Source organism: Hypanus sabinus, chromosome 27 (genome assembly GCF_030144855.1).
Source record: "Hypanus sabinus isolate sHypSab1 chromosome 27, sHypSab1.hap1, whole genome shotgun sequence".
In the NCBI taxonomy this organism is placed as follows: domain Eukaryota; kingdom Metazoa; phylum Chordata; class Chondrichthyes; order Myliobatiformes; family Dasyatidae; genus Hypanus; species Hypanus sabinus.
Window position 1 is genome coordinate 8,957,884 of NC_082732.1, and position 27,211 is coordinate 8,985,094.

General features: G+C 42.5%; 1 protein-coding gene across 13 annotated transcripts in view; it reads right to left on the bottom strand.

Annotated features, from left to right (window-relative positions):
• Nucleotides 1-27,211, bottom strand: part of disp3 (dispatched RND transporter family member 3) — a 626,857-nt gene that overhangs the window by 172,514 nt on the left and 427,132 nt on the right. For all 13 annotated transcript variants that reach the window (XM_059951724.1, XM_059951723.1, XM_059951719.1 and 10 more), the window contains one exon: nucleotides 17,409-17,548. In XM_059951724.1, coding sequence (XP_059807707.1) covers nucleotides 17,409-17,548 — 140 coding nt within the window. The remainder of the gene's footprint in view (nucleotides 1-17,408; nucleotides 17,549-27,211) is intronic.

Genomic DNA, 27,211 nt, shown 5'->3' on the forward strand with positions numbered 1-27,211 from the left:
ACAGAACTATCTGGACATCTGGACATCTATTTTGAGCAGCTACAAGACTTTGGATTGTGATTTCAGGCAGAAAAATCCAGCCTCCTAATGTCTTCATTCAAGTATCTGGGATTCATCACAGTTGTCAACCAGATCCAAAAACATCATGGCCATCTTAAAGATGCCTCCACTATTAGATATCAGCATTTTATGACCATTTTTGGGTATGATCAGTCATTATTCAGAATTTCTCCCCACAATGCAACAACTGAGGGAGCCACACAACAAGGGTCCCACATAGAAATGGTCCAAACATTACCAAGAGGCTTTAGATCAGGTGAAGAATATACTGCCATCTGAACTACTCTGGGAGCTGTCATACCCTGTCATACTCCTGCCTAAGGTTTAGAGACAGAATAGTGATTGGATGAACACGATCAAAAGTACTGAAATAATTCCACCAAAGTCACCTGGGCATCAGTCGAATGAAAGCCCTCACAAAAAGTGTTGTGTACTGACTGGGCACAAAGAGATTGCATCCATATGCAAACAGTATACTCAGTGTTCTGTGGCAGCAAAGAATCCAAGTAGAATGATCCACCACCACAGCCTTAGGCTGCCAGAGCTCAGCGTGGAGTGCATATTGACTTTGCTGGCCCAATAACTGGGTCTATCTATCTTGTCCTGAAGTACCATCCATGAAGTCAATGACAACCGACGCTACCATTCAACAGCTGCTGCAGATCTTCAGCCGTTTCATGTGCCAGAAATGCTTGTTTCTGACAATGGCACTCAATTCAGTTCACAGCAGTTTGCTGGATTCTGCCAGAACCGCAGACCATAATTTTCCACATTTGCTCACCCACAGACCAGTGGTCAAGCAGATAGGTTTGCAGATACCTTCAAACTGACACAAGTGTGCGGTCATGGCCCAAGTGCAGAGGGAAAGACACTGAAGTGGATGAACAGTTCACTGGCCTTTTATAAGAACTGTGCAGGACAAAGGAAAAACAATAAACGCTAGGTCAACAGGGCTGTTAACTAAAACTCTCAAACTGAAAGGTAAGCCCAACACCGTGGCTAGGAAGCAGTAACATAACACCAATTGAATACTGCTCCTTTGTTGCATCAATCAAAATGGTAGACTTCTTTCCTGGAACGAGGATAAAAGTAAGAAGGGAGCATAGATGTCATTGTATTTTCGGTCTAGTCTCAACAAGATTGGAATGAGAGGAAGGGAATTAAATACCACCAAATTGAAATGCTAATTGGCTAGAATGCGCATTCTCATGAGCGCGATTGCCGAATCTGTTCTGCGGACTGATTGCGAGGGCAAGCAGTGTCCATGGTTGTGACACTAATGAACAATTCTGAAAACAAGTGGGGAAAGAGCATCGACTGAGGCTCTTAACACAATTCTGCTGACGTATTGAATTACATCGCAATCAGGCCTTGAGGGGAAGTCTCCAGCTGAAGCACTATAGGGAAGAAAACTGCACAGCGTTGGATGCAACGCTGCCCAGTGTCCAATACCTGAGACAGCAGATGGTCAAGTGCTGTCCTGTGGTGGCGGGCCTTATTCTGATTGCCGAAAATTGTTTCCATTGTGATTGGTTAGTTTAGAAGCTGCAGCTGCTTTTCCCATTGGATAGATGCCTAGTGTCCAGTTTCAAATATCCTGAGTATATAAAATAGCACGCAGAAGGGGCTTGCTTTCTTATTCCTTTGTTTAAAACGAGATGATTGGGTAGGAATGCTCTGCACACAGCTATAACCAAGTATGTTTGTTGAATGTATTTATGTTTGCTGTATGTTCAGCTTTATTGTGCCGGTAACTTGGGGAACAAGAATGTTTGAACATTACAGGTACACAAAGGCAGTCGTGTAGACCTTGATTGATGTGTGAAGTCATTCAAGCCCAGAGCTGTAGTGTGGGCTAGACAGTTTTGCAATGGGCAAGAAACCAGGTCAGATTGTCAAACAAATGGGAAAGTGCACAGACTGACATCATTGGCATCACCATATCAACCAGTTGTAGTCACGTGCTCCCACAGCACAGTTAGTTGGGAGATCACCAAACAAAGAGGTGGACCTTCATCTCCTCCTGGAAGGGTTTGGTTTACCCCGAACACTAGCGCCAGCTCAGCCGCAAGGAGATGTTACAGTGAGCCGAACCAAAGAAATGCCTTTTGATCAGCTGGCAACCAATCCCAGGCTGACTTTCACTGATCGGCCATTGTTTCGATATGTTTGTAGTTACGTAGTTTTACTGAATAAAGACTCAATGCAAATTCTGCCTTTGTTCTGTCTCCTGGCTTCAGGTCTCATCAATAGTTACAGGTGAGCAAACAAAACAACTTTAAAATGCTAACACGAGGAAATCTGCAGATGCTGGAAATTCAAACAACACACACAAAATGCTGCTGGAACACAGCAGGCCAGGCAGCATTTATAAGGGTCTCGGCCCGAAACGTCGACAGTGCTTCTCCTTATAGATGCTGCCTGGCCTGCTGTGTTTCACCAGCATTTTGTGTGTGTTGTTTTAACTTTAAAATGCTGTTAATGCAGGAAATATGAAATAGAACAGGTGAAAACTGGACAGCTGATGAAAGGTTATTGACATGAACATTGTTCCCCTCAAATGCTGAATACTTCAATGAGTTTTTGTTGTTAAATCATACCCATTTCTGCCATCAACCTTATCTCTTGCTATTGTTCAAAGAAGAATGGGGGTGTTTTCAATGTCCTGGATTACATCGCTCATACTCAAACATTCAATGCTGTAATATTTCAGAGCTGCTCAACAATGACAACACCATCTCTTGTAACAGATTTTAAGTTTTACTGAGGTCTATATATCTAAACAACAGACACAAAACAGCATACACAAAATCCTGACAAAGGGTCTCGGCCCGAAACGTCGACAGTGCTTCTCCCTATAGATGGTGCCTGGCCTGCTGTGTTCCACCAGCATTTTGTGTGTGTTGTTTGAATTTCCAGCATCTGCAGATTTCCTCATGTTTGTGCTATATATCTGCAAGCTCTTGCTTTATTATTTTCATTTTTTAATTAAATTATTTATAGCTAAATTATTCTCTGATCTGTTGTAGCATCATCCCAACTATGGAGAGTTTGGCATAGAAATTGGCAAGTTAGTCAATCAATAATGGCTCATTATTCACTGGTAACTGAACAACTTCACTTTCTGCTGATGCTGTCAGACTCTGACTGCTTCTAGCCTTTTTAGATTAACAAGCAAGGAATACTATCTTGCCAGATGGATTTTGCACGGAATAGTCCCACATCCATACCATATCATCACAAGAAAAGCATATGCTATTATTAAAATTAGTGCTGAATTAAATACGGAAGTGCTAAAAATGCCTACCCCATTGATCAGCCAGCCACATAATTGAGGGCAGATAATCATTCCCCTAAATTGGAAAACTCATCTTCCCCTTTAAATGCTGATCAATGTCCAGAATGCACCAAATATAATTTTCTTGTTTCTCAGTGTTCATACGATCTTAGACATAAGTGATGAAGAAAAGTACATGATAAATGACTAACAACTGGATTTTAGTCACGTTACTGATAAAGGTTTTCAATTCAGATCTTGGCAGAATGGCAATTTGAACAGACATTTAGCATAGTCCTTCAGAGATTTATAAGTACATAATTGAAAAAGATAACACCGTTTACGAAAGCTGCTGGGAAAAATATGATTCTGCTGTGGAAATTGGTACATCCTCTCAATTACATTTTATAAGGGACAAGAGATAAAGAATCCCCACCACCACTTGATCCCCTAAATTGTCTGTGACTGAAGGATTTGTGGATGACTATACCTATGAGGATAAGGGACATATATTTATGCTAATATTTACAAATACTTGAATACAAGCCTGACACCATTAATTTCAATATAGTGGTTGCAAAGAATTCCCCAAAGCCTTTTCATCATCAGACCGTGAAAGAATTTCAACCCTAAATTTTAACTTTGTTTCTCTTTCATACATGCTGGTGAGAGATGACCTGTTATTACTTCAGATTGTCAGTGTCTGCAGTAGTTTGAGTTTTCTTTTGCCAACCTCCATCAGTGGCTGGCTTCTCAAGTATACTGGGGGCCACAATGTGAGCACTGAAAGCAATCTTCTGAATTGGCAGATGTGCAAGTGAATGGCTGCTTCACCTGGAAGGACTGTTCAGTGCTTGGCTGGTGAGAACTGACAAGATCAAGGAGGCAGTGAGGCATTTGCTGTGACTGTGAAGGGAGTGGATGGTGGAGCGGTGGCGGGCAATCTAAGACTGGAAAATCTGAATCAGTAGGGGAGGGGGAGAAGAGTCCAGTGGTGAAATGTCACTGAAGGTGGTGGAGATGTGGAGGATGGTCTATTGAAAATGGAGGCTAAAAGGGTGGAGGGTGAATGGGAGGAGAAGGGGTGAAAGCAGCAGTGCGGGAAATAGTGCTGTGGTGATAAGCCCTGTGAACTGCGGTAGCACGCTTGTGAAAGTTGACATCTCAAACACATTAACGTGGAAATTGTCATCACAACAGATGATGATAAATGAAATTGAGTCATTAAAGGAAGTAAGATTGGGAGAAGTGAAATCAAAACACTAGGACAAACTTCTTACCAAAAACAGATATTGGTTTACCCCCTGAGATACGATTTATGTATATGGTTTAGATAAGGGATTCCCAACCTAATTAATCCCATTGGACCCCTACCATTAACTGATGGGTCCAGGAACCACAGAGTGGATTCCCCTATTTTGGATGCAGTTAGCAAATACACGGTTGCTTTAATCTGCAGATTATCAAAAGAAAACAGGCTGTGAAGATGATGTAAGGAGAAAGCAAAGAGATGTAGATAGGTTAAGTGAAGGAGCAAAGATCTAAAAACTAGAGTATAATGTGGGGAAATGCAAAATTGCCCTAATAAGACAAATAAATATCCAGATGGTGAGAGGTGCAAAGGATCTGGGTCTTCCAGTGCTTGGATTAGAAAAGGCTGGTAAACAGGCACAGTAAGTAATTTGGAAAGAGAAGAACATGTAATGTTCTTTGGACCAGGAGGGAGATTAGTTATATCAGACATTAGTGTGATCAGTCATGGAAACTGTGGGTCCCCTTCTCTGACGGAGGATATTAATATGCTGGAAATAGTTAAGAGCAGATTTACTGATACATAGATTGGGAAAGTTGTGACCCTAGGAAAGGTTTAGTAGGGTTATCTTGTTGGGTCTTGATTAAAACATACAAAATCCTCAGGGACCTTAAAAGGTTGGTTGCAGAGAGAATTTAAAACTGGTGCTTTAGAACTCTAAAATTATGAGGATCACCCATTTAGTTCGAGTTTAGAAGGAAGTCATCTTCAACAAGGTATTGAATCAATTTTTTCTGTCTCAAAATAGCACATATCTTTGGATGTTTCTTCAAAGCATGGTTAAGTAGAGACATTAAATATCTTTAAATCAGTGGTAAATTAACACTTGATAAGCAAGGTGTTGAAATGCTGCTGTGGGTTTTCCTTTCAGTTTCAGTAACTGTTCCCATCTACATTTCACAGTATTACAGTACATATCCCTTTGCTTGTTAACTCTGTAACTTCCCTCAGTAATATATTCACCACATGGCTCTGTAAACTTTGGAATCACCTTGGCAAGTAGATCCCCATCCTATCAAAAAGATTCCTTTTGCCTCATTTCTTGCCACACTTCCTTCTCCTTTAAATTGTTTCTTCACTTTCACTTCTAATGAACTCTCTTTGACCTGAAATGCTAACTTTTTCAGATGCTGCCTGACCTACTGAGACGTTCAAACATTTTCAGTCCTTATTTCAGATTTACAGCTTCTAAAACATTTTATTCCTTATCTAAAAACAAAAGTTGCTTGGCCCCAACAGTGCTGTTGCATAAAGGTTCCATTTATCTGTCTTTTACGGTATGGCTTCAACCTATTAAGATGCTTCTATTCTAGTATCTATCCGAAATAAAAGGCACATCACAGAGTGTCCTTCCTTCTGATGATGAAACATGTAGATTTTATGACAATACATTAGAAAAGGAAGCTGTTTTCTCAGATTTCTACCATTAATACTTAAAAAAGTAATTGCTCACTCATGTAATTGCTGGTTTTAAAATCCAGCTGTGCACAAAATGGGAAATGAATTTGCCTATTTAACTCTGCAATTAAAAGTGATTAATTCTATGTGGAGCACTTAGAGATGCAGTAAGTCACCTGGGCTATTTAAAAGCTATCTCCGTTATTTAGGAAATTCGTATAAATACCATATACTTCAAATACTAGCTTTACTATTAGTGGATGAAGAGACTGATTTCATGGATTTCCATTACAAATGTTATTTCAGTAAAGAGTTATGCTGAGAGATGGTTAAGCCCATGGGAGACTAGCACACAAAACACATCGATTTTCTACGTGCTAACCAACTCTAAAAGAGTATATCATTCACAAAATGTGAGGTTAGGTAGGAATGGGATAAAGATTTGTGTCAAATGACTCACATTTGATTAGCCCAGAGTAACTTGCTTATTGGACCAAGCACGTCCAGTCTTGATCCGAGCTAATATGTTTGATGTTCTCTGGCACCAGACGTACACCTAAAGACAACATTATTCACACAGTCCTCATTTCCACTCAATTCAGATGGTAGTCAGAATTCTGTGCTGCTCACTAAAACAAGATGCATATTGTGCTTGTGTGTTTCATTTCTCTGGCTGGACAGCTTCAGAAGTAGTTATGGGCTCCTCAGTCACCTCTCAGAATGTGTTGCAGTGAGCAGTGAACCCTTTTCTCCAACATTTTGCAGCTAAAACTTTTACACATATTACATGTACTTAAATGGTTACACGATAGGAGTTCTCGCTAATTAGTGGCATAGTTAAGGCCATGGTTGGTGCGTCTTCTTTGTAATTGCACTGATAAGTTGGGCCCAGGATAGATCTTCAAAGATGTTTACATCCAGGAACTTGAAAGTGCTCACCCTTTCTACTGCCGATGCCTCGATGAGGACTGGTGACTTCCCACTCCTGAAGTTCACAATTAATTCTTTGGTCTTACTGATGTTGAATGCAAGGTTGTTGTTGCAACACCACTCAAGCAGCTGATCTCACACAATCCTGTACACCTCCTCATCACCAACTGTAACTCTGCAAATAACAGCTGTGTCATCGGCAAATTTGTAGATGGTGTTTGAACTGTGCCTAACCAAACAATTGTGGGTGTGGAGAGAGTAGAACAAACATCCTTGAGGTGTGCCAGTGTTGATTATCAGGGAGGAGATGGTATTTCTGATCCACACTGATTGTGGTTGCATCCCATTGCAGAGGGAGGTAGAGAGGCACAGGTTTTGAAGCTTATTGAGGGTATGAAGGTGTTGGACACTGAGCTGTAATCAATAAGCAGCAGTCTGATGTTGGAATTCCTATTATTCAGGTGGTCCAAAGCTGAGTGGAGAGCCAGAGAGATTGTATCCATTGCAGATCTATTGTAGCTTTAGGCAAACTGCAGTGAGCCCAGGTCCTTGCTGAGACAGGAATTGATTCTGGCTATGATCAGCCTCTCAAAGCACTTCCTCACAGTAGATGTGAGAGCAGCTGGGTGATAGTCATTGAAGCAGATCACTCTACTTTTCTTTGGCAGTGGTATGATTGATGCTTTTTTGAAGTAAGTGGGAAGCAGTCAGAGATTGAAGATGTCCTGGAATACTTCTGCCAGTTGGTTGCCAAAGGCTTTCAGTGTCTTAGCAGGTATACCTTCGGAGCTTGATATCTAGTGAGTGTTCAACTTCTTGAAAGATGTTCCGGCGCGAGCCTCTGAGACAGAGATTGCAGGATTTACAGATGCTGAGGGATTCACACAGGTGTAATTTTATTCTGCCTTTCAAAGCTTCCATAAAAGGCATTGAGCTCATCTGGGAATGAAGCATCACAGTCATTCACGATGTTAGGTTTTGCTTTGAAGGTAATAATGGCCTGCAAACCCTGCCAGAGCTGATGTGCATCCAATACCATCTCTAACATCATTCTGAGTTGTTTATTTGCTCTTAAAATAGTTTTCTGTATGTCGTACCTGGACTTTTTGTATAGTTCTGGATATTCGGTCTTGATGCCACAGACCTAGCCCTTGGCAGACTGTGAATCTCCCAGTTCATCTGTGGGAGACTCTCATCCACACAGGTCTTGATGAAGTCGGTGACAATTGTGGCATATTCATTCAGGTTCGAAAATGAATCCCTGAATACTGTCCAGACCACCCATTCAAGGCAGTTCTGTAAATGCTCCTTCATCTCCCTTGACCATACTATAACTTCACGGTCCTCACCACTGGTGCTGCAATCCTCAGTCTCTGCCTGTATGCCAGGAGAAGAAGTACAGCCAGGTGATCGGACTTGCCAAAGTGCCAGCGTGGGATGGCATGTTAAGTGTTCTTTATGGTGGTGTAACTTCAAGATGGACTGGTTAAAATCCTCAACAATCATTGGGATGTCATCAGGGTACGCTATTTCACGACTGCTGATCAGGTTGTTGAGCTCCTCCATTGCCAGTCAGCTACTGACCAGAGGTAGATTGCACACCGTTACCAGGATGACAATGTAAAATTCCTCGGCAGATAAAATGGATGACACTTGACCACTAAATGTCCTAGCTCAGCTGAACAGGACCCAGACAGATCTGCCACGTCAGTGTACCGCAGTCAGTTAGTCTTGAAGCACACTCTGCTCCTCTAGTTTAAGACACTCACCTCCACAGTGCATGCAGTGAATGCTAAATACCTTGGGCAATAATACTGCATTCCAAATGCTGGTGGTGAGCCATGTTTCCATGAAGCAAAGTACACAGCAGTTCCAGACATCGCTCTGGTCCTGCAATTTTGCTCTGTGGTCTGCAATTTTATTTTCCAGAGACTGTACATTCAACAGCAAGACAGTGGAACATTGGGGCTGCTCTCATTTCCATGACTACTCATAAGGGCTAAGGGCTCTGCATTTCATTCTTACTTGAAGCCCAGCATGCCTTCTGCATTTCCTTTTTCTTAAAAGGACTCTGCTGATTTTTTGAGGATTGTTAGATTTTTTAAAAATGTCTTAAAGCCCATGGCTGTGACTGTGGACCTCAGCTGCAGTAGTCCTGTTTGGGGATACTTGATGGTTCCCTTTGGAGCTGCATGCAAAGTGTTCCCACTTTCCGTTGCCATCTTTCTTGGATTTTTGAGTATTAACAGATCCTTACATGGGTGCTTGCAGTCATTGTGCCCATAGTGGGTCCTCCTAAATATCTAGAACAATTACACTGCTTCTTCAGTCTGCAGGGGGTTATAGATCACATTAAGAATTTCCTGAGCATTAACATCTAGAATGCTTCATCCTGAAGGGGGTGATATTTTCAGTGTTGGGCACTGCTTGAATTGATAGAGACAGGGTAACATGGGGCTGCTCCCCATTTCCATGACTACTCATACTAGATGAGTGCAAGTAGAATGAGACCCACCAAAACACTAGGATAGTTGTCTGAAGATGAGATGAAACTGCCTAGCTCCACTTGGGATGCCTTGCGGTGCATGCCCAGAGAGCGTGTTGCCTCAACGTGACAAGAGTTTTTTTCCCTCAGACAGCCTGGCATTGAGTTCCAGGAAAAAGTTCTTTCCTCACATCCTCTCTAGTTCTTCTGTCATTAACTTTAAAACTTTCATTCATTCATTATGTGCCATGTCATATTGACAAAGGCAACCATAGATTTTCCATGACCATGATTGTTCTTGGCAAATTTTCTACAGAAGTGATTCGCCATTGCCTTCTTCTGGGCAGTATCTCCACAAGCCACTATCAATTCTCTTCAGTGATTGTCAGCCCGGTGTCAGGTGGTCACATAACCAGGACGTGTGAAATGCACCAGCTGCTCACACAACCATCCACCACCTGCTTCCATGGCTCCACATGACCCCGATTGGTCTTCCACATTGTTCCAGATATCCAGTGCAAGAAGGAATAGTACCTCAGCTTCCATTCAAGCCAATTACAGACCCCAGCACTCAATGCAATATTTAATAATATCAGATAAGCATACGACCTAGCCACTAGGTATTTCCAGCAGTCTATTTTCCGGCAACTGCACAAAAGAATGCATATTCTTCTCAGTTTTGCTTTCTCTCCAACTGCACTCATTCTTCCGCTTACCTAGACACCAGTAAGTGCATTGTGGTCTCCAATACACCTCAGATATTGATTCTGATATTCCCTTTGTCCCTCTCTTGCTATCCTGGTTCTGATTAAACGTTTCTGAACTGCAGAATTACCTTTGATTCTCTCTCCACAAATGCCACCTTACCTGAATTCTTCCAGCACTTTCTGCTTTTATTTAGATCTTTTCAAATTATTTTTCTTTCTGATTTTCATTTGCTATGACTCACACTTATTTACATGTAAGTACTTGTTTCCATTTCACTTCCCAGTCTGGTATAAAAAAAATTGGCTTCATTCCAAATTAGAACTTTTATTCTTGCTTTATCATGATCTACATCTATAACCATTGCATTATGAGGACAGATTAAGAAGGATTGAGTGTGAAGAATGAAAGGCTATCTCATTTAAATATAAAAGATATGTCTAGAGCTCGAAGGAATACACATAGAATGATACTTCTGATTCGGGTGCCTTGAGCCAAGGGTCAAAGACTCAGTATAAAGGGTCAGCAGTTCATGAAAGGGATGAAAAGAAACTTCTATGTTTCTTTTCTTAACAGGGTGAAGTACTGAGCCAAGGAAGCATGCACCGTCCACATGGGTTGCAAGAGTGCTGCTTCTCAGTATGGAAACTGGAAAATCATTGTCCTTAATGCAAATCAGGGGACTTTTCTCACACTCCAATCATTGCCTATAGCATGTTACACCAATAGCCCAGACAAAGGATTCTAGATTATGCCTAATGATCCCTCACAAGCTGCCAGACAGCTCCAGCTGTGCTAATTATGAAGTTATAGAGCTAGAGCCATGCAACAGAGAAACTAAACCATCAGCCAACTATGTTCATGTCAACTTTTATGTCCGTCTACACTAATCCCATTTGGCCGTATGCTTAAGTGCCTGTCTAAATGCCTGTTAAATATGGTAAATGCATCTGATCCCACAAGCTCCTGTGGCAGCGCATTCTAGGAAATCAGCTACTGTCCGTATGTAAGAGCTTATCCAACATATTCCCTTTGAAAGCTCTTGGTCTGCAACATTCCAAAGGGAGAGGGTGAACAGCCAGAAATAGTGCTACACATTGGTACCAATGACATCGGTAGGAAATGTGAGAAGGTCCTGAAGAGAAAATATACAGAGTTAGGGAGGTATGTCTCTAAATAATTATTACCAACGAATCACCTGTAGTACCAGAGGAACCAACACATTAGGCTTTTGTCAAGAGTGCGTACCGTACTATCCCACACCAACACTCTGGAAAGACAGATCAACTGGCTGTACTTCGACTCACTAAGTATGAGCAGAGACTGAAGACTACAGCACCAGTAGTGAGGACCAAGAAGGTGTGAACAAGGGAGGCACAGGAGCACTTACAGGACTGCTTTGAATCAGTGGACTGGATTCTATCCAGAGATTCATCTTTTGAGTCTGAATGAGTATGCCACAGCTGTCACTGACTTCATTAAAACCTGTGTGGATGAGTGTGTGCCTGCAAAGAACTTAATATACATCTCCAAATCAAAAGCCATGGATGAACCAGGAGGTTCGTAGTCTACTGAGGGCTAGATCTGTGGCGTTCAGGTCTGGCGACTCAGGTCTGTACAAGGAAACCAGGAATGACTTGCAGAGGGCTATTTTGAAATCTAAGGAACAATTTCAAATGAGGTTGGAGGTGAAAGTACCTGCACGTCAGCTCTGGCAGTGTTTGCCGGGCATTTACTTTCTACAAGGTGAAACCTAACGCCACGAATTGCTGTGATACTTCACTCCCAAACGAGTTCAATGTCTTTTATGCATGCTGTGAGAGGGAGAATAAAAGTTGAGCTATGAAGATCCATGCAGCACCCAGCGACCCTGTGATCTGTCTCGGAGACTGATGTCAGGCTGCCTTTCAAGAGTGTAAACCCTCACAAGGCGACAGGCCCAATGGAGTATCTGACAGGGCCCTGGAAACCTGTGCCAACCAACTGGTGTGGGTGTTCAAAGACATTTTCAATCTCTCTTTGCTACAGGTGGAAGTTCCCACCAGCTTCAATAGGGCAACAATTATACCAGAACCCAAGACGAGCTGGGTGAACTGCCTTAATATCATCCAGTAGCACTCACATCTATGGTGATGAAGTGCTTTGAGCAGTTGGTTATGGCTAGAATTAACTCCTGTCTCAGCAAGGACCTGGACCCACTGCAATTTGCCTATTGCCACAAGAGGTCTATGGCAGATGCAATCTCACTGGCTCTTCACACGGCCTTGGATCGCCTGGACGATAGAATTACCTATGTCAGGATGCTATTTATTGGCAACAGCTCAGTGTTTAACACAACCATTCCTACAGCTCTGATTAAAAGCTTCAGAACCTGGGCCTCTTAATTCCCTCTGCAACTGGATCCTTGACTTCCTAACCAGCAGACCACAATCTGTGTGGTAGAAACCAAATCTCCACCATGCTGGCCATCAATACAGGTGAACCTCAGGGATACTCAGCCCATTGCTCTACTCTCTCTACACCCATGACCGTGGGTACACACCGCTCAAATGCTATCTATAAATTTGCTGATGAAATGACCATTGTTGGCAGAACTTCAGACAGTGATGAGAAGTCATATAGGAGTGAGATATACCAGCTGTTGAATAGTGTTGCAGCCACAACCTTGCAGTCAACATCAGTAAAACCAAAGAGCTGATTGTGGACTTAGGAAGGAATGCACAAGGGAATACACACTTGTCCTCATGGATGGGTCAGAAGTGGAAAGAGTGGGTAATTTCTAATTCCTGGGTGTCAATATCTCTGAGGATCCAACCTGGAACCAACATATTGATGCAACCACAAAGAGGGCATGATGGCAGCTTTATTTCATAAGGAGTTTGAAAAAATTTGCTAATTTGGTGCGTATCCAAAAACACTCAATTTCTGCAGCTGTACCCTGGAGAGCATTTTAACTGGCTGTATCACTGTCTGATATGGGTCTACTGCACAGAATGAAAGTAACCTGCAGAGAGTTGTAAACTTAGTCAGTTCCACTGTGAGCACCAGTGTCAATTGTATCAAGGACATCTTCGAGCAGCGATGCCTCAAAAAGGTGGTGTCCATTATGAAGGACCCCCATTACCCAGATCACGCCTTGTTCTCATCACTACCATCAGGAAACAGGTACTGAAGCCTGAAGGCACACACTCAACGATTCAGTGGCAGCTTCTTCCCTTCTGCCATCCAATTTCTGAATGGATATTGAACTGATGAACACTACCTCATGACTTTTTAGATTTCTATTTCTGCACTACTTCTTTAATTTAACTATTAAATATACATATACCTACTGTAATGCAGTATTTGTTCTCTATTATTATGTATTGCATTACATTGCTGCCGAAAAGTCAACCAATTTCAGACATATGCCAATGATATTAAATCTAATTCTGATTCTGAAAAGCAGGACCTCCAGGGTAGTGATCTCTGGATTGCTGCCTGTGTCACATGCCAGTGAGGGTAAGAATAGGATGATTTGGCAGTTGAATGCATGGTTGAGGAATTGGTGCAGGAGGCAGGGTTTAGGATTTCTGGATTACTGCGATCTATTCTGGGGAATGTATGACCTGTACAAAAAAGGACAGGTTACACCTGACCTTGAGGGGGAATAATATCCTTGTAGGCTGGCTTGGTAGAGCTGTGGGGGAGGATGTAAGCTAATTTGGTAGGGAATGGGAACTGGAATGATAGGGCTGAGGCAGTTGGTGTACAAGTAGATGCAGTGTATAGTGAGACTGTGAGAAAGGACAGGCAGAAGATGGGGCAAAGTTGCAATTAGTGGGACGAATTGAAGAGTAATGGGGGGAGAAACCAAAAAGGGTGATGAATACAGGATTGAAGGTGTCATATTTGAATGACTCTGTATACAGAATAAGATAGAAGATTGAGTGGTGGGGTGGAGATAGGTCTCTGCAAAAGGAGGTGTAAAGCGCTTCTTCCCTCCGCTGGCCCGCAGGTCACCCTCGGGCAAGGTGAGCACCTGTTTAGACTTTAGACTTTAGTCATGTGAAGCCACAGGAGCAGGAAGTGGATGGTCATAGGACAAGTCCTGGCTATGTGACCACTGACACCAGGTAGACAATTTCTGAAGAGTATTGATAATAGCTTGTAAAGATACTGCCCAGAAAAAGGTAATAGAAAACCACTTTTGTAAAAAAAATTGCAAAGAACAAGATGGCACATAACAATGATCTTGCAGCACAGTTAACGATGCCAGGTATAACATTGTGGCCATTACTAAGTTATAGCTGAAAGAAGATCATAACAGGGAACTAACCATCCAAGGATACATATTGTATTGAAAGGATATGCATTTAGGCAGAGGGGTTGGCATTGATCTGTTGGTTTGAAATTAAATCAAATCCTTATAAAGGTCTGACACAGAATCAGAAGATGCAGAATCTTATGGGTAGGGTTAAGAAGCTGCAAGGGTAAAAGGGCCCTGATGGGAGTTTTATATTGGCCTCCAATTAGTTGCCAGGATGTGGGATACAAATTTCAATGGGAGATAGAAAAGGCATGCAAAAAGCACCAATGTTCCAATAGTTAGGTAGGTGCTAGATCAAAGAGAGGGAATTTGTAGGATGCCCTTTTAGAGCAGCTTGTGGTTGAGCCCAGTAGGGGAAAGGCAATTCTGGATTGGGTGTTAGGTAATGAACTGAATTTAATTAGGGAGCTTAAGGTAAAAGAACCTTGGGAAGCAGTGATTATTGCATGATAGTATTTTCCCTGCAGCTTGAGAGGGAGAAGATAAAGACAGTGGAGTAAAGGAAAAAACAGAGGCACAAGAGAGGAGCTGGCCAAAGTTGATCGGAAGGGGGCACTAGCAGAGTTGTCGGCAGATCAAAAATGGCTGGAGGTTCTGGGGACAATCTGGAAGCCGTAAGACAGATACATTCCAAAGCTGTAGAAGTATTCTAAAGGGAGGATGAGGCAACTCTGCCTGACAAGGGAAGTCAGGACAGAATAAAAGCAGAGGGCATACAATATAGCAAAAATTAGTAAGAAGTTGGAGGATTGGGAAACGTTTAAAAACCAACAAAAGGCAATTTAAAAAAGCATAAGGACAGAAAAGATGAAATATATAGGTAAGCTGGCCAATAACATCAGAGGAGAGTATAAGTTTTTTTTCAGATATATAGGGGCTAAAAGAGAAGTGATGGTAGATATTGGACTGCTAGAAAATGATGCTGGAGAGGTAGTAATGCAGGACAAAGAAATGGTGAAGGAACCTCATAAATATTTTGCATCAGTCTTCGCTATGGGTGACATTAGTAGCATGCCAGAAATTTGAGAACGTCAGGGAAGAAGTCAGTATTGTTGCTATTACTAAGGAGAAGGTGCTTGTAAAGATGAAAGGTCTGAAGGCATACAAACCACCTGGACCAAATGGATTGCACCCTAGGGTTCTGAAAGAGGTAGCTGAAGTGATTGTTGAGGCACTAGATTCTGGAATGGTTCCAGAGAACTGGAAAATTGCAAATGTCACTCTACTCTTTAAGAAGGGAAGGAAGCAGAAGAAGGGAAATTATAGGCCAGTTAGCCTGACTTCAGTGGTTAAGGAAGATATTGGTGTCCATTATTAAGGATGAGGTTTCAAGGTACTTGGAGGCAAATGACAAATTAGGCCAAAGTCAAGATGGTTTCCTTAAGGGGAAATCTTGTCTGACAGATCTGTTGGAATTCTTTGAGGAAATATCAGGCAGGGTAGACAAAGGAGAGTCAGTGGATATTGTTTGCTTGGAAGGCCTTTCATAAGCTGCCGCATGCGAGGCTGCTTAACAAGAGCGTGGCTTTATAGGAAAAATACTAGTGTCAATAAATGGTTAGCTGATTGGCAAGGGGTAGAGATTGTGAATAAAGGGGGCCTTTTCTGGTTGACTGCTGCTGAGTAGTGGTGTTCTGCAGGGGTTGGTGTTGGGACCTCTTCTTTTCATGTTATATGTGACTATGATTTGGATGATGGCCCTTATGGCCAAGTTTGCGGACGATGCAAAGGTAGGTGAAAGGGAAATAGTGTTGGGGAAGCAGGGAGTATGCAGAAGGTCTCAGATAGATTGGGAGAAAAGGCGATGGAATGTGTGTTGGATTTCTGTTGTTTTCGATGATGATGTAACCTGTGCAGGAAGAGTTGTCTAGTGAAAAACTCCTTGCACTTGTACGAAAAATCATCATGACTGGAGGCTTCCGTGGCTGCAGTGGATAGCCACGGCACCTTCTGTACCTTCTCGTGCCCTTCGCTCTCAACAAAGTGTTGCAGCACCACCTTCTTCGCCGTTGGATCGATCTTGTAGTTGATCTCATCCACCCAGTCCACAGGACTGACTTCGCATGCCGGGGTAGGCACATTGCTATCTCACTGGGATTGGAGGTTTCCAGCTACGCTTACCCGGTTTAGCCCGCCTGTCGAAGCAGTGTACCGATGTGTGGCCACTGTCCCATGCAAACAGTTACTTGGAGACGCAGGTGAGAGCTGCGGGGCAGGTGGAGACCAAAGGTGGACGAGCTGCCCCACGACAAGCCTGCCACCAGTGTGCTACCCCTCCCTGGACACCTCAGGTGGAATACTGTGAGAAAGTATATGGTCATCCACTTTGGTAGAAGGATTAAAGGTGTAGACTATTTTCTAAATGAGGTGGAAATTCAAAAAACATAGGTGCAAAATGACTTTGCGCAGGATTCCATAAAGTTAACTTCTAGGTTGAGTTGGTGGTAAGAAAGGCAATGTTAGCATTAATTTCAAGAGGACTAGAATACAAGAGTGGAGATTTAATACTGAGGCTTAATAAGGCAATGGTCAGACCACACTTGGAGTATTGTGAGCAGTTTTGGGCCCTCAGACCCAAAATGTGATGGACCTGCTTTTGAAATCAATGGAGGTGTGCATGAGGTGGGCAGAGGAGTGAATGGAATACAATGTGCTATTGGTGCGCTTGAAAGTAACAGATTCAGATCTATTAACTTATTACAGTTTTGAGAATGAATCTTGAAGTAACTTTGGCCCAGCTGACTGTTCGGCAAATATTATAAATACTACAAAAATATTACAACTAATTGTGATAGATTCAGATGGAAGCAGAGCATAACACTATTATTAATGTTACAATATTTAATGACTTTTGAAAATATGCCCTGTGTTTTTCAGTAAAGCTAATTTTTGCACTGATAAACAAATAGAGGCGAAAGACACTTATTCCTACCTGGAGCAGCAGAATATCTCCAGAGGCGTGATGTACCGACTCCAAATGCAGAGTGCAGCTGGCATAAGAAAGAGGACAGCTACCCAGCAGCAGGCCACTATTAAAGACATGAAGAGCCCAAAGTCATGGACAGCTGGGATCTGGTGGGAGCAAAACAGGATTGTTACCAACTACCTCAACAGTAAATGTCCACTGAGTCAGTCAACAATTAGGCATTGATACGGACAATTGATTTGGTTTAAATCCAGCTGGCCTTGTTCCCCATGCTGTTTGTGATTAATTATGCTTATGGTTATCACTTTGTATTTCTGGAGAATATATACTGATCACAAGTTAGGAGCGTATTCACTGAAGCCAAAGTAAGAGAGTTAATGGGAGAGAGCTACAGCAAACCAGTGAAAATGAAGGGACCAACCTGGGAAAACATGGAAGGAGCTCTTCCCTGTTCTAATAAATGGCCTGCAACCTGAAATTTAAATATGCTTCCTTTGCTACCACAGATGTTGCCTGACTGCTGAGTGTTTCCTGTTTGTTTCTTCCCTGTAGTTAACCATCTTTAAAAATATAACATTGTGCCGTAACATTCATCTAGTTAAGCAGTTTTTATATTCATAATTCTAGAAAAGTTATTTTCATACATTCTAAATATTAAGCAAAAATAAATTTAAGATCATTGCAAAAGGACACTTAAAATGTGGGCCACTAAATGAAGGATGGAGACAGTCTAAGGGGTATCTGAAACAAAAAATTAATTTTTAAATATGCTAAACTTATTTTAAAGTGCTTTTATGGGCCTTTTAAATGTATTTTATCACTATTTCTGCATTGAGTGGTTTTGTACAGACTATTAAAGCAAATATACTGTGCATTATCATAATGACATCAAAACATGATGATCAGATAAGTCAAAATGATGTATACTGCAAGGTACATGCTGAAACAGAATATATTTAAAACTTTCAGACTGTAAAGGTCAGGGCACTAATTTTGACTGTGGGATTAGGCTGGAAGCAGACAGATAAGTACTGGGTAGAAGTGCATTAAATTTACAAAAAGTTCAGGTATGACCTAAGGAAGGCTATCTTAAGAGTGAAGTGAAGTTAGAGATGGAATCGGATGCATGTCAGCTCTGGCAGGGTTTGCAGGCCATTACATTCTACAAGGTGAAACTTATCATCATAAGTGGTTGTGATGCTTCATTCCCAGTTGAATTCAACTTGCTGTGAAAGGGAGAATAAAACTACAACTGTGTGAATACCTGAAGCATCAGCAACCCTGTGATATCGGTCTCAGAGACTGCCATCAGAATACCTCTCCCATGAACCCTCACAAATGTCAGGCCCCAACACTGCACTTGGCAGAGTACTGAAAAGCAATGGCAAACAACTGGCAGGAGTGTTCAAAGACATCTTCAATCTCTCACCGATGCAGTCAGAGGATCCCACCTGCTTCAGATTGGCATCAATCATACCAGTGCCCAAGAAGACCAGAGTAAATGGCCTCAATGACTATCACCCAGTTGCACTCAGCTGTGATGAAGTGCTTTGAGAGGATGATTATGGGTATAGTCAACTCCTGCCTCACCAAGGACCTGGACCCACTGCAATTTACCTATCACCACAATAGTCTACAGTGGATGCAATCTGACTGGCTCTCCACTTGGCTTTGGACTACCTGGACAACAGTGAGAACTGTATCAGGTTGCTATTTATTGATTATATTTCAGCATTCAAACCATCATTCCCTCAGTACTAATCAATAAGCTTCAAAACCTGGGCCTCTGCACTTCCCTCTACATACGAATCCCTGACTTCCACCTCTGGAGAGCAGTCAGTGTGGATCGGAAATAACACCTCTTCCTTGCTGACTGGCAGGAATGTGTGCTTAGTCCATTGCTCTCCACTCTCCACACTCACGTCTGTGAGGTTAGGCACAGTGTAAAAGGTAACTACAGATTCGCTGATGACTGTTGTCAGCAGAATCTCAGGTGGTGAGGAAGGAGCATATCAGAATGAGAAAGGTCAACCCTTCACTCAACCTCTTCAAGACTAAGGAATTGATTATGAACTTCAGGAATGGGAAGTCGAGGGGACACACATCATCAGTCCTCACTAACAGTTCAATGATGGAAAGGGTGATCAGTTTTGTGTTCTGGTGCATCAACATCTTTTAAGATCGCTCCAGATCCAAGATATTGATGCAATTATGAGGAAGGCATGACACCAACTATATTTCAGTAGGAGTTTGTGGTGTAGCGTGACATGAAAGACTAACACATTTCTACAGATGCACCGTGGAGAGCATTCTAACTGGTAGTATGGACAGACCACTGCACAGGACTGGACAAAGCTGCAAAAGGTTGTAAACTCAGCCAGCTCCATCATGGGCACTACATCTTCAAAAATCAATGCTTCAAAAAGGTGGATCCTTCATTAAGGACCGCACCGTTCAGGACAGCTCCTCTTCTCATTAGAGAGGAGGTACAGGAGCTAGAAGACACAGAATCAACATTCTAGGAACAGGTTTTCCCCCTCCACCATCAGATTTTTCAAAGGACAATGAACCCAGGCACACTACCTCATATTTTTGCACTGTTTATTTCTTATTGTAATTTATAGTATATTTTATCTATTGCGCTGTAAGCGGCCACAAAACAACAAATTTCATGACATATGTCAGCGATAATAAACCAGATTCTGATTCTGATTCGATTAGGGGTATGCTGACAAAGTATAGAACTTGAAACATCAGCTGACGCAAAAATAACAGTTGTAACAGAATGCAAGTGTATCCTGGTTAAATCATCCGAAAGAGAGCAAACAAAGATGATAATCTCAGCCTCCAAAATAAGAAGCAGGACTTATAAGGAATAAAACAGAGAATGTATTTTTAAAATGATTAAAGGTAAGATAGTGCAGGAGGCTGTTAACAGGTAAAATCAATGAGTGAGACCAGAAGCAGCACAGTGGTGCAGCTGGTGGAGCCGTTGCCCCGCAGTGTGTGAGAGCCAGCTTTGGCCCTGACCTCCGTTCCTGATTGAGTGGAGTTCATACATTTTCTGTGTTCCCTCTGGTTGCCTCCCACGTTCCAGAGATGACTGGGTTACTGGGTTAATTGGTCAGTGTAAATTGCTCCTAGTTGTGTAGTTAGGTGGTAGAACCTGGGGGAGTTGAATCTGGGAGAATAAAGTATGAGATTAATGCATTATTAGTGTAAATGTTTTCATGGACTCAGACAGCTGAAGAGCCAGTCCCCTTGCCGTATCCTTCTCCACAACTCTAAAGCATGAGATTAGAGAGAGAAGCCAAGAAGAAGGAAACAGAGAAAGAAAAAGATGGCATGACAAGAAAGAAGAGAAAATATAATTAAAAGGGCACAGTAGGGGGCAGAAGCTCATCCACAGTCAGTCAGTGGTGAACCCCTGAAATCCTGAGCAACCTGCTGTGAGACTTTGTAAGCTGCTGCTTCTTTCTCTGGGTTACAAAATGTTCAATAAATCTATTCTGCTTATATCGCGCGGGGAGTACATACAGTATGTACCCACAGTGGCTTGTTGCTGGCACAAATAATCCTCTGAATTAGTTTAAATTAAATTTGAATCCAAGGCAAAATATGAATTGGCAAGTCTTGCCACACTCGCAAGAAATTCAACATGGAAATTTTGGGGGATTTTGCCACTGTTTTATCGTACAGCCATTCTGAATTATCCTTAATGATGTGGTAGTGAATCACCTTCTTTAATCGAGCAGTTCTTCTGATTAAAGGTACTCGCACTGAGCCAGGTTTCAGGGTTTTTAAGACTTGGTGACATCGATGGAACAGAGATATGGAAAGCCTGGTGTGGGGATGGGGGGAAGTTCAGGAGGTGGTATCCCCATGCTGGAGAACCATTGCCCTTTCCTGTTTTTAGAGGCTGTGAGTCAGGCAGGTACCACCAGTGTACCCTGGGTGAGAAATGTTGTGCAGCTCTGGTGATTAATGAGGAGAATAGGGTCACGCAAATGGATGGTGTGTTGCCTTTATGTCAGTTATTCAGCTTATAATATTTTCGCTTTAGTAAGTCACTTTAGCATTTTTTAGTTAAAGTTAGGATTGTTTAAAGTAAATTCGTTGACTGTGATATATCGTGGCTTGCGATGACGTCACATCCGGTTTCGCCGCGTCCTGTGGGAAAATACCTGTTTGGAGAAACGGGAAGGAGGGGGCTCACATCTGCAGGATCAGCGCGAGAAAGTTGTCTTTCTATTCACTAGAAACACAGTGAAGCAACGCCGTAAGTTCATGAGATAGTCGATATGTTGAATTAAAATGGTAACGCTGATTCTGTTAAAAGTAATGACGGTTGATAAGGTTTATGTTTTCGTTAGTTAAAGAGTTGCGGATAGTTTGTGTTGAAGTGTATTTAAAGCAGTCAATGGAGTAGGTAGATTCTGACTGTATGCTGCATTTTAATGTAATGTAGTTGTTGTAGTTTTACTTTTGCAAATATTTACGATGTACATGTGATATCAAGAAGGAAACAAATGCTGAACAAATTTTGTATTGTTTTATCAACAGTTTTCACCATACGTTAATGAGGAAGAGTGAACAGTAAACGGTTAATCTTACTGCGATCCTGTTTTCATTGACTACGGTTTACCTTAGTGTTTAGTTCAGAGTTCTCTTACACCTGAGCGAGAACACTACAGTGAAAAGGCAGCATTATCAGGTGTTTCAAGTGCTGCAATGACAACTCGATCCAGCATCAAGTCGTTGCCATCCAGCGACCAGGGGCAGTAGGGCATCATCAAGTAAGGCTGCCCATGCAAGAGCTAAGGCAGAAGCCGCCAAGGTGCGAGCGTTCTACGCCAAACAAGAAGCAAAATTGAAAATGGAAGCGGCTGCCAGAGAAGCCAAAAACAAGTTGGAAAGGGCAAGGATAGCGTCAGAGTTAGAAGTGCTAACACTACACTGAGAAGCAGAAGCTGCCAGGGTGGAAGCAGAGTTAATAGAAAATGCTGAAGAAATGCAAGATCAGGTTGACGTAAAATCTACTTCAGAAAAGATCAGATTGGAACGCACAAGCGACTATGTCCGATCTCAAACAGACTGGAAGATTCGTTCTTCCTCTCCATACTTATTTGATAACGCCCCACTTCATGAGGAGTCTCAGAGAGGCCCAATTGCATCACATCCATCCGAGGAAGTCAATTTACCCTTGCAACTCCACGATGAATTCAAGAACGAAAGGGCAGATGACAAATACTTCTCGACACCAAACTTACCAGATTTGGTGAGAAGAGAGGCAAAGGCCGAATTCAGAACTGCGAATTCCATAACAGATGTACACCCTCAGTCATATACCCGCCGACATATTCCCCCAGCCTGCATGCCACTTGCAGTTGAACCCATGGCACTGTATTTAGCATGATGAGATCTCGTCACTTCAGGACTATACCAGTTTGACGATAAACCTGAAAATGACCGTGCATGGCACTTCACATTCACTAACGCTATCGACGGAGTCCAGCTCAGAGCAACCCAAGAGTTGGATCTTATGGCAAAATGGCTGGGAAAAGAATCATGCGAACAGGTGAGACGCATACATTCTGTGTACATCAACAACCCCAAGCTAGCCTTACGCAAAGTATGGGAGAGACTTCGGGAGGGCTATGCGGCCCCCGAAATTATTGAAGCGGCTCTATACCAACGTCTGGAAAATTTTCCTAAGGTGTCAGCCGAGGACCACACTAAGTTAAGAGAGCTCGGAGATTTACTCATAGAGATTCAAGGCGCCAAAGAAGATGGCTACTCAACTGGTCTAGTATACCTAGATACTTCATATGGGATTAGACAAATCGCGGACAAACTTCCATTTGGACTGCAGGAAAGGTGGATGTCTGTTGCCTCAGAGTACAAGGAAGAGAACAATGGTCGATTTCCTCCCTTCGAGTATTTCACTAGGTTTGTGTGCAAGGAGGCGAAGAAGCGAAATGACCCTAGTATCATGGGTCCAATAAGCAGTACAATTTACATCAAGCCAGATAAATACTCTTTGAATAATTTCAACATTAATAAACCTGTCTCAGTGCTTAAGACTGAAGCCTTTACAACTAACAACGACCCTGGCAAGAATTGTCCATTGCATAACAAACCCCACCTCCTCAGAAAATGCAGAACGTTTAGGGAAAAACCCCTTGAAGAGAGGCTGGCCCTTCTCAAGGAGAAAAGAATATGTTTTAAATGCTGTTCCTCTACCTCTCACCTTGCTAGAGAGTGTACGATCGCTGTGAAGTGCCTGGAATGTAATAGCACTAACCACGATGGGGCCATGCATCCCGGCCCATTACCGCAAACCAACAATGCTCCTTCACCCCCACAACAGGACGGCAGGGAGGGAGAGGCTCACTCCAGGACAACTGTTGTCAGCTCGAACTGCACAGAAGTTTGCGGTCAAGCTCAGTCAAGCCGTTCTTGTTCAAAGATCTGCCTCACTAAGGTGTACCCTAAGGGAGCCAAAGACAAGGCCATCAAAGCCAATGTAATTCTGGACGATCAGAGCAATCGCTCACTAGTCAGTCCAGAGTTCTTTGTTCAACATTGAGAGTGAGCAGTTCCCATACTACCTTAGAACTTGCTCAGGCAACGTGGAAACTTATGGAAGGAAGGCAGAAGGCTTCCAGCTTGAGTCCCTGGATGGTAAAGTCCTCATCTGTCTCCCTCCACTCTTAGAGTGCAATGAAATTTTGAAGAACCACACTGAGATCCTGATGCCAAGTGCGGTGCTACACCAGCCACATCTCCACCACATCGCCAAACACATCCCCGAACTGGATCCAAAAGCAGAAATACTCCTGCTATTAGGGAGAGAAGTTCTCCGGGTGCACAAGGTTAGGCAGCAGGTCAATGGACCACACGACGCCCCCTTTGCGCAACGCCTGGATCTGGGCTGGGTGGTTATAGGAGAGGTGTGCTCTGGCAATGTACACAAACCGACGGTTAACACATTCAAGACCAATGTGCTAGAGAGTGGCCGCCAGTCAATTTTTCAACCCCGCAGAAGTGTCATGTGTATTAAGGAAGCATGACAAGGCTTTAACAAATGTAAAGTAACTGACGAGATGCTGGGTCAGTCAGTCTTCGCTCAAACTGAGCATGATAATAAACTTGCTCCATCAGCTCAAGACGCCATTTTCTTAAAAACAAAGGACACCAAATTCTTCAGAGATAAAGCAAATAATGGGGTCACCCCACTGCCTTTCAGAGAACCACACCAGTGTTTGCCAGACAACAAAGAGCAGGCAGTCAAGCAGTTCACGTCCTTGCAAAAAACCCTGAAAAGGAAACTTGAGATGCAGCAATGCACCCGATTGACCCACGAGGTAGTATGCACACTAATGGCAGAGGTCACAGCCATTATAAATGCACGACCACTCCTACCCGTGTCTTCTGACCCGGAAAACCCCTTCATACTCTCGCCATCAATGCTCCTTACGCAGAAGGCAGGAGCTCCCCCTCCACCAGGGGACTTCTCTGATAAGAATCTGTACACAAAGCAACGGAGACAGGTCCAGGCTCTGGCAAATTGATTCTGGTCTCATTGGAGACAGGAATATCTACCTTTGTTGCAACACAGACAAAAGTGGACAGAACCCTGCAGGAATCTTCAAGTTGGAGATTTAATCCTGCTCAGGGACAAGCAAATCGCCTGCAACAGCTGGCCAATGGCCAGAATCACTGCCACATTCCCTAGTAGGGATGGACATGTCAGGAAGGTTGAGTTGAAAACTACCGACCAAGGTGATGTGAAAATTTACCAGTTACAGAAGTCATTCTACTTCTACCTAAGGACTGATTTAGAGACTGAAGTTTTGTATTATGTTCATTGTGACCTTACAAAGGTCAAGCGGGAGTGTGTTGCCTTTATGGCAGTTATTTGGTTTATAATATTTTCACTTTCGTAAGTCGTTTGTTAGCATTTTTTAGTTAAAGTTAGGATTGTTTAAAGTAAATTCATTGACTGTGATATATCGCGGCACGCGATGACGTCACATCCGGTTTCGCCGCGTCCTGTGGGAAAATACCGGTTTGGAGAAACGGGAAGGAGGGGGCTCACATGTGCAGGATCAGCACGAGAAAGTTGTCTTTTACGCACTAGAAACATAGTGAAGCAACGCCGAAAGTTCATGAGATGGACGATATGTTGAATTAAAATGTTAACGCTGATTCTGTTAAAAGTAATGACGGTTGATAAGGTTTATGTTTTCGTTAGTTAAAGAGTTGCGGATAGTTTGTGTTGAAGTGTATTTAAAACAGTCAATGGAGTAAGGTAGATTCTGACTGTATGCTGCATTTTAATGTAATGTAGTTGTTGTAGTTTTACTTTTGCAAGTATTTACGATGTACATGTGATATCAAGAAGGAAACAAATGCTGTACAAATGTTGTATTGTTTTATCAACAGTTTTCACCATACGTTAATGAGGAAGAGTGAACAGTAAACGGTTAATCTTACTGCGATCCTGTTTTCATCGACTACAGTTTACCTCGGTGTTTAGTTCGGCATTCTCTTACACCCGAGCGAGAACACTACAGATGGTGTCAGGTTTCATGGTGCCGTTAGATTTTTACCTATTCTGGCAAGCAGGGTATTTCACTACACTCCTGATTTGCATCTTGTAAACTGTGTAAAAGAAGTTGGGGAGTTAGGACTAGAGTCACTCAGCAAAGCGTTTGCAGTTTCTGATATGCTCTGTTGCAATCACATGGGTGCTCCCAATGAGTCTGATCAGTGCTAACTTCCAGAGTGTTAATATCGGGAAGTGCAAGGGTGGTATTGCTGCTGACTTGGAGGCCAGTCGTTCTCATTTCAGTGATGGTCTTTGCCAGCGCTTTGTGGCTTCAATATTACCTACCACCGTCAGCACAGGCCAAAATGTTGTTAATGGATTTTATGTCTTTGACCTAAGATAGGGCCAAAATTCCAAGCTGCATCAGCAAGTTGAATCATTAAAACAAAATGATTTAATTTGTTTGAAAATTTGAAGTGGAAGTTTGGGGATAACCTTCCAACGGCATCATATCGAGCTGACGAGAGTGAGCCTTGCTGAACTTTTGGTAGCTTTTTATAACCAGGTGATTTGCTTGGATACCTTTGAGTGTGGTTTCAAACCAAGTGAGTGGGAACAGTAGATTCTCATCCTAGGGGTCATCAAATTTGGCTTAGTGCCTCTGAAATCAAAACATGCAGACCAGTGTAAAACAAATAGAATGATTCAGTCTCAGCGGGGCATTAATCTGACAATTTCTTAAGGGAACACCAGAGTTCAAATCCACTACTGAAAACTGGACGGTCAAATGGGCTTGCTTAAATAAACATAAGAAATAAAAGGAAGAGTAGCTCACTAGATCCTTCACACCTGCTCTGATTATGGCTGACATGCCACCTCTGCACCATTTACCCTTATCTCATGATACCTAAAATCCGCCCTCCGTATTGAATACATTTAGTGACTGAATTTCCATCATTTTATTAGGCAGAAAGTTCCTAAGTTCCTCTATGTTCCGGGTGAAGGAATTCCTTCCAATTACTGACCTGGGTGGATGACCCTCATTCCAAAAATGTGACTCTGGGTTCTAGATGCGTCAGGCAGGAGAATCATTCCTGCATTACCTGGTCAAAACCCTGTTATATTTTGTATGTTTTAACTAGACCACCTCTCGTTCATTCTTTTAAACTCTCAAGAAATTAGGTACAGACTTCTTATCTTCTCCCTATAGGACTGTTCCCCCATCCCTGCAGTTTATCCATCCTTCTCAACAAAT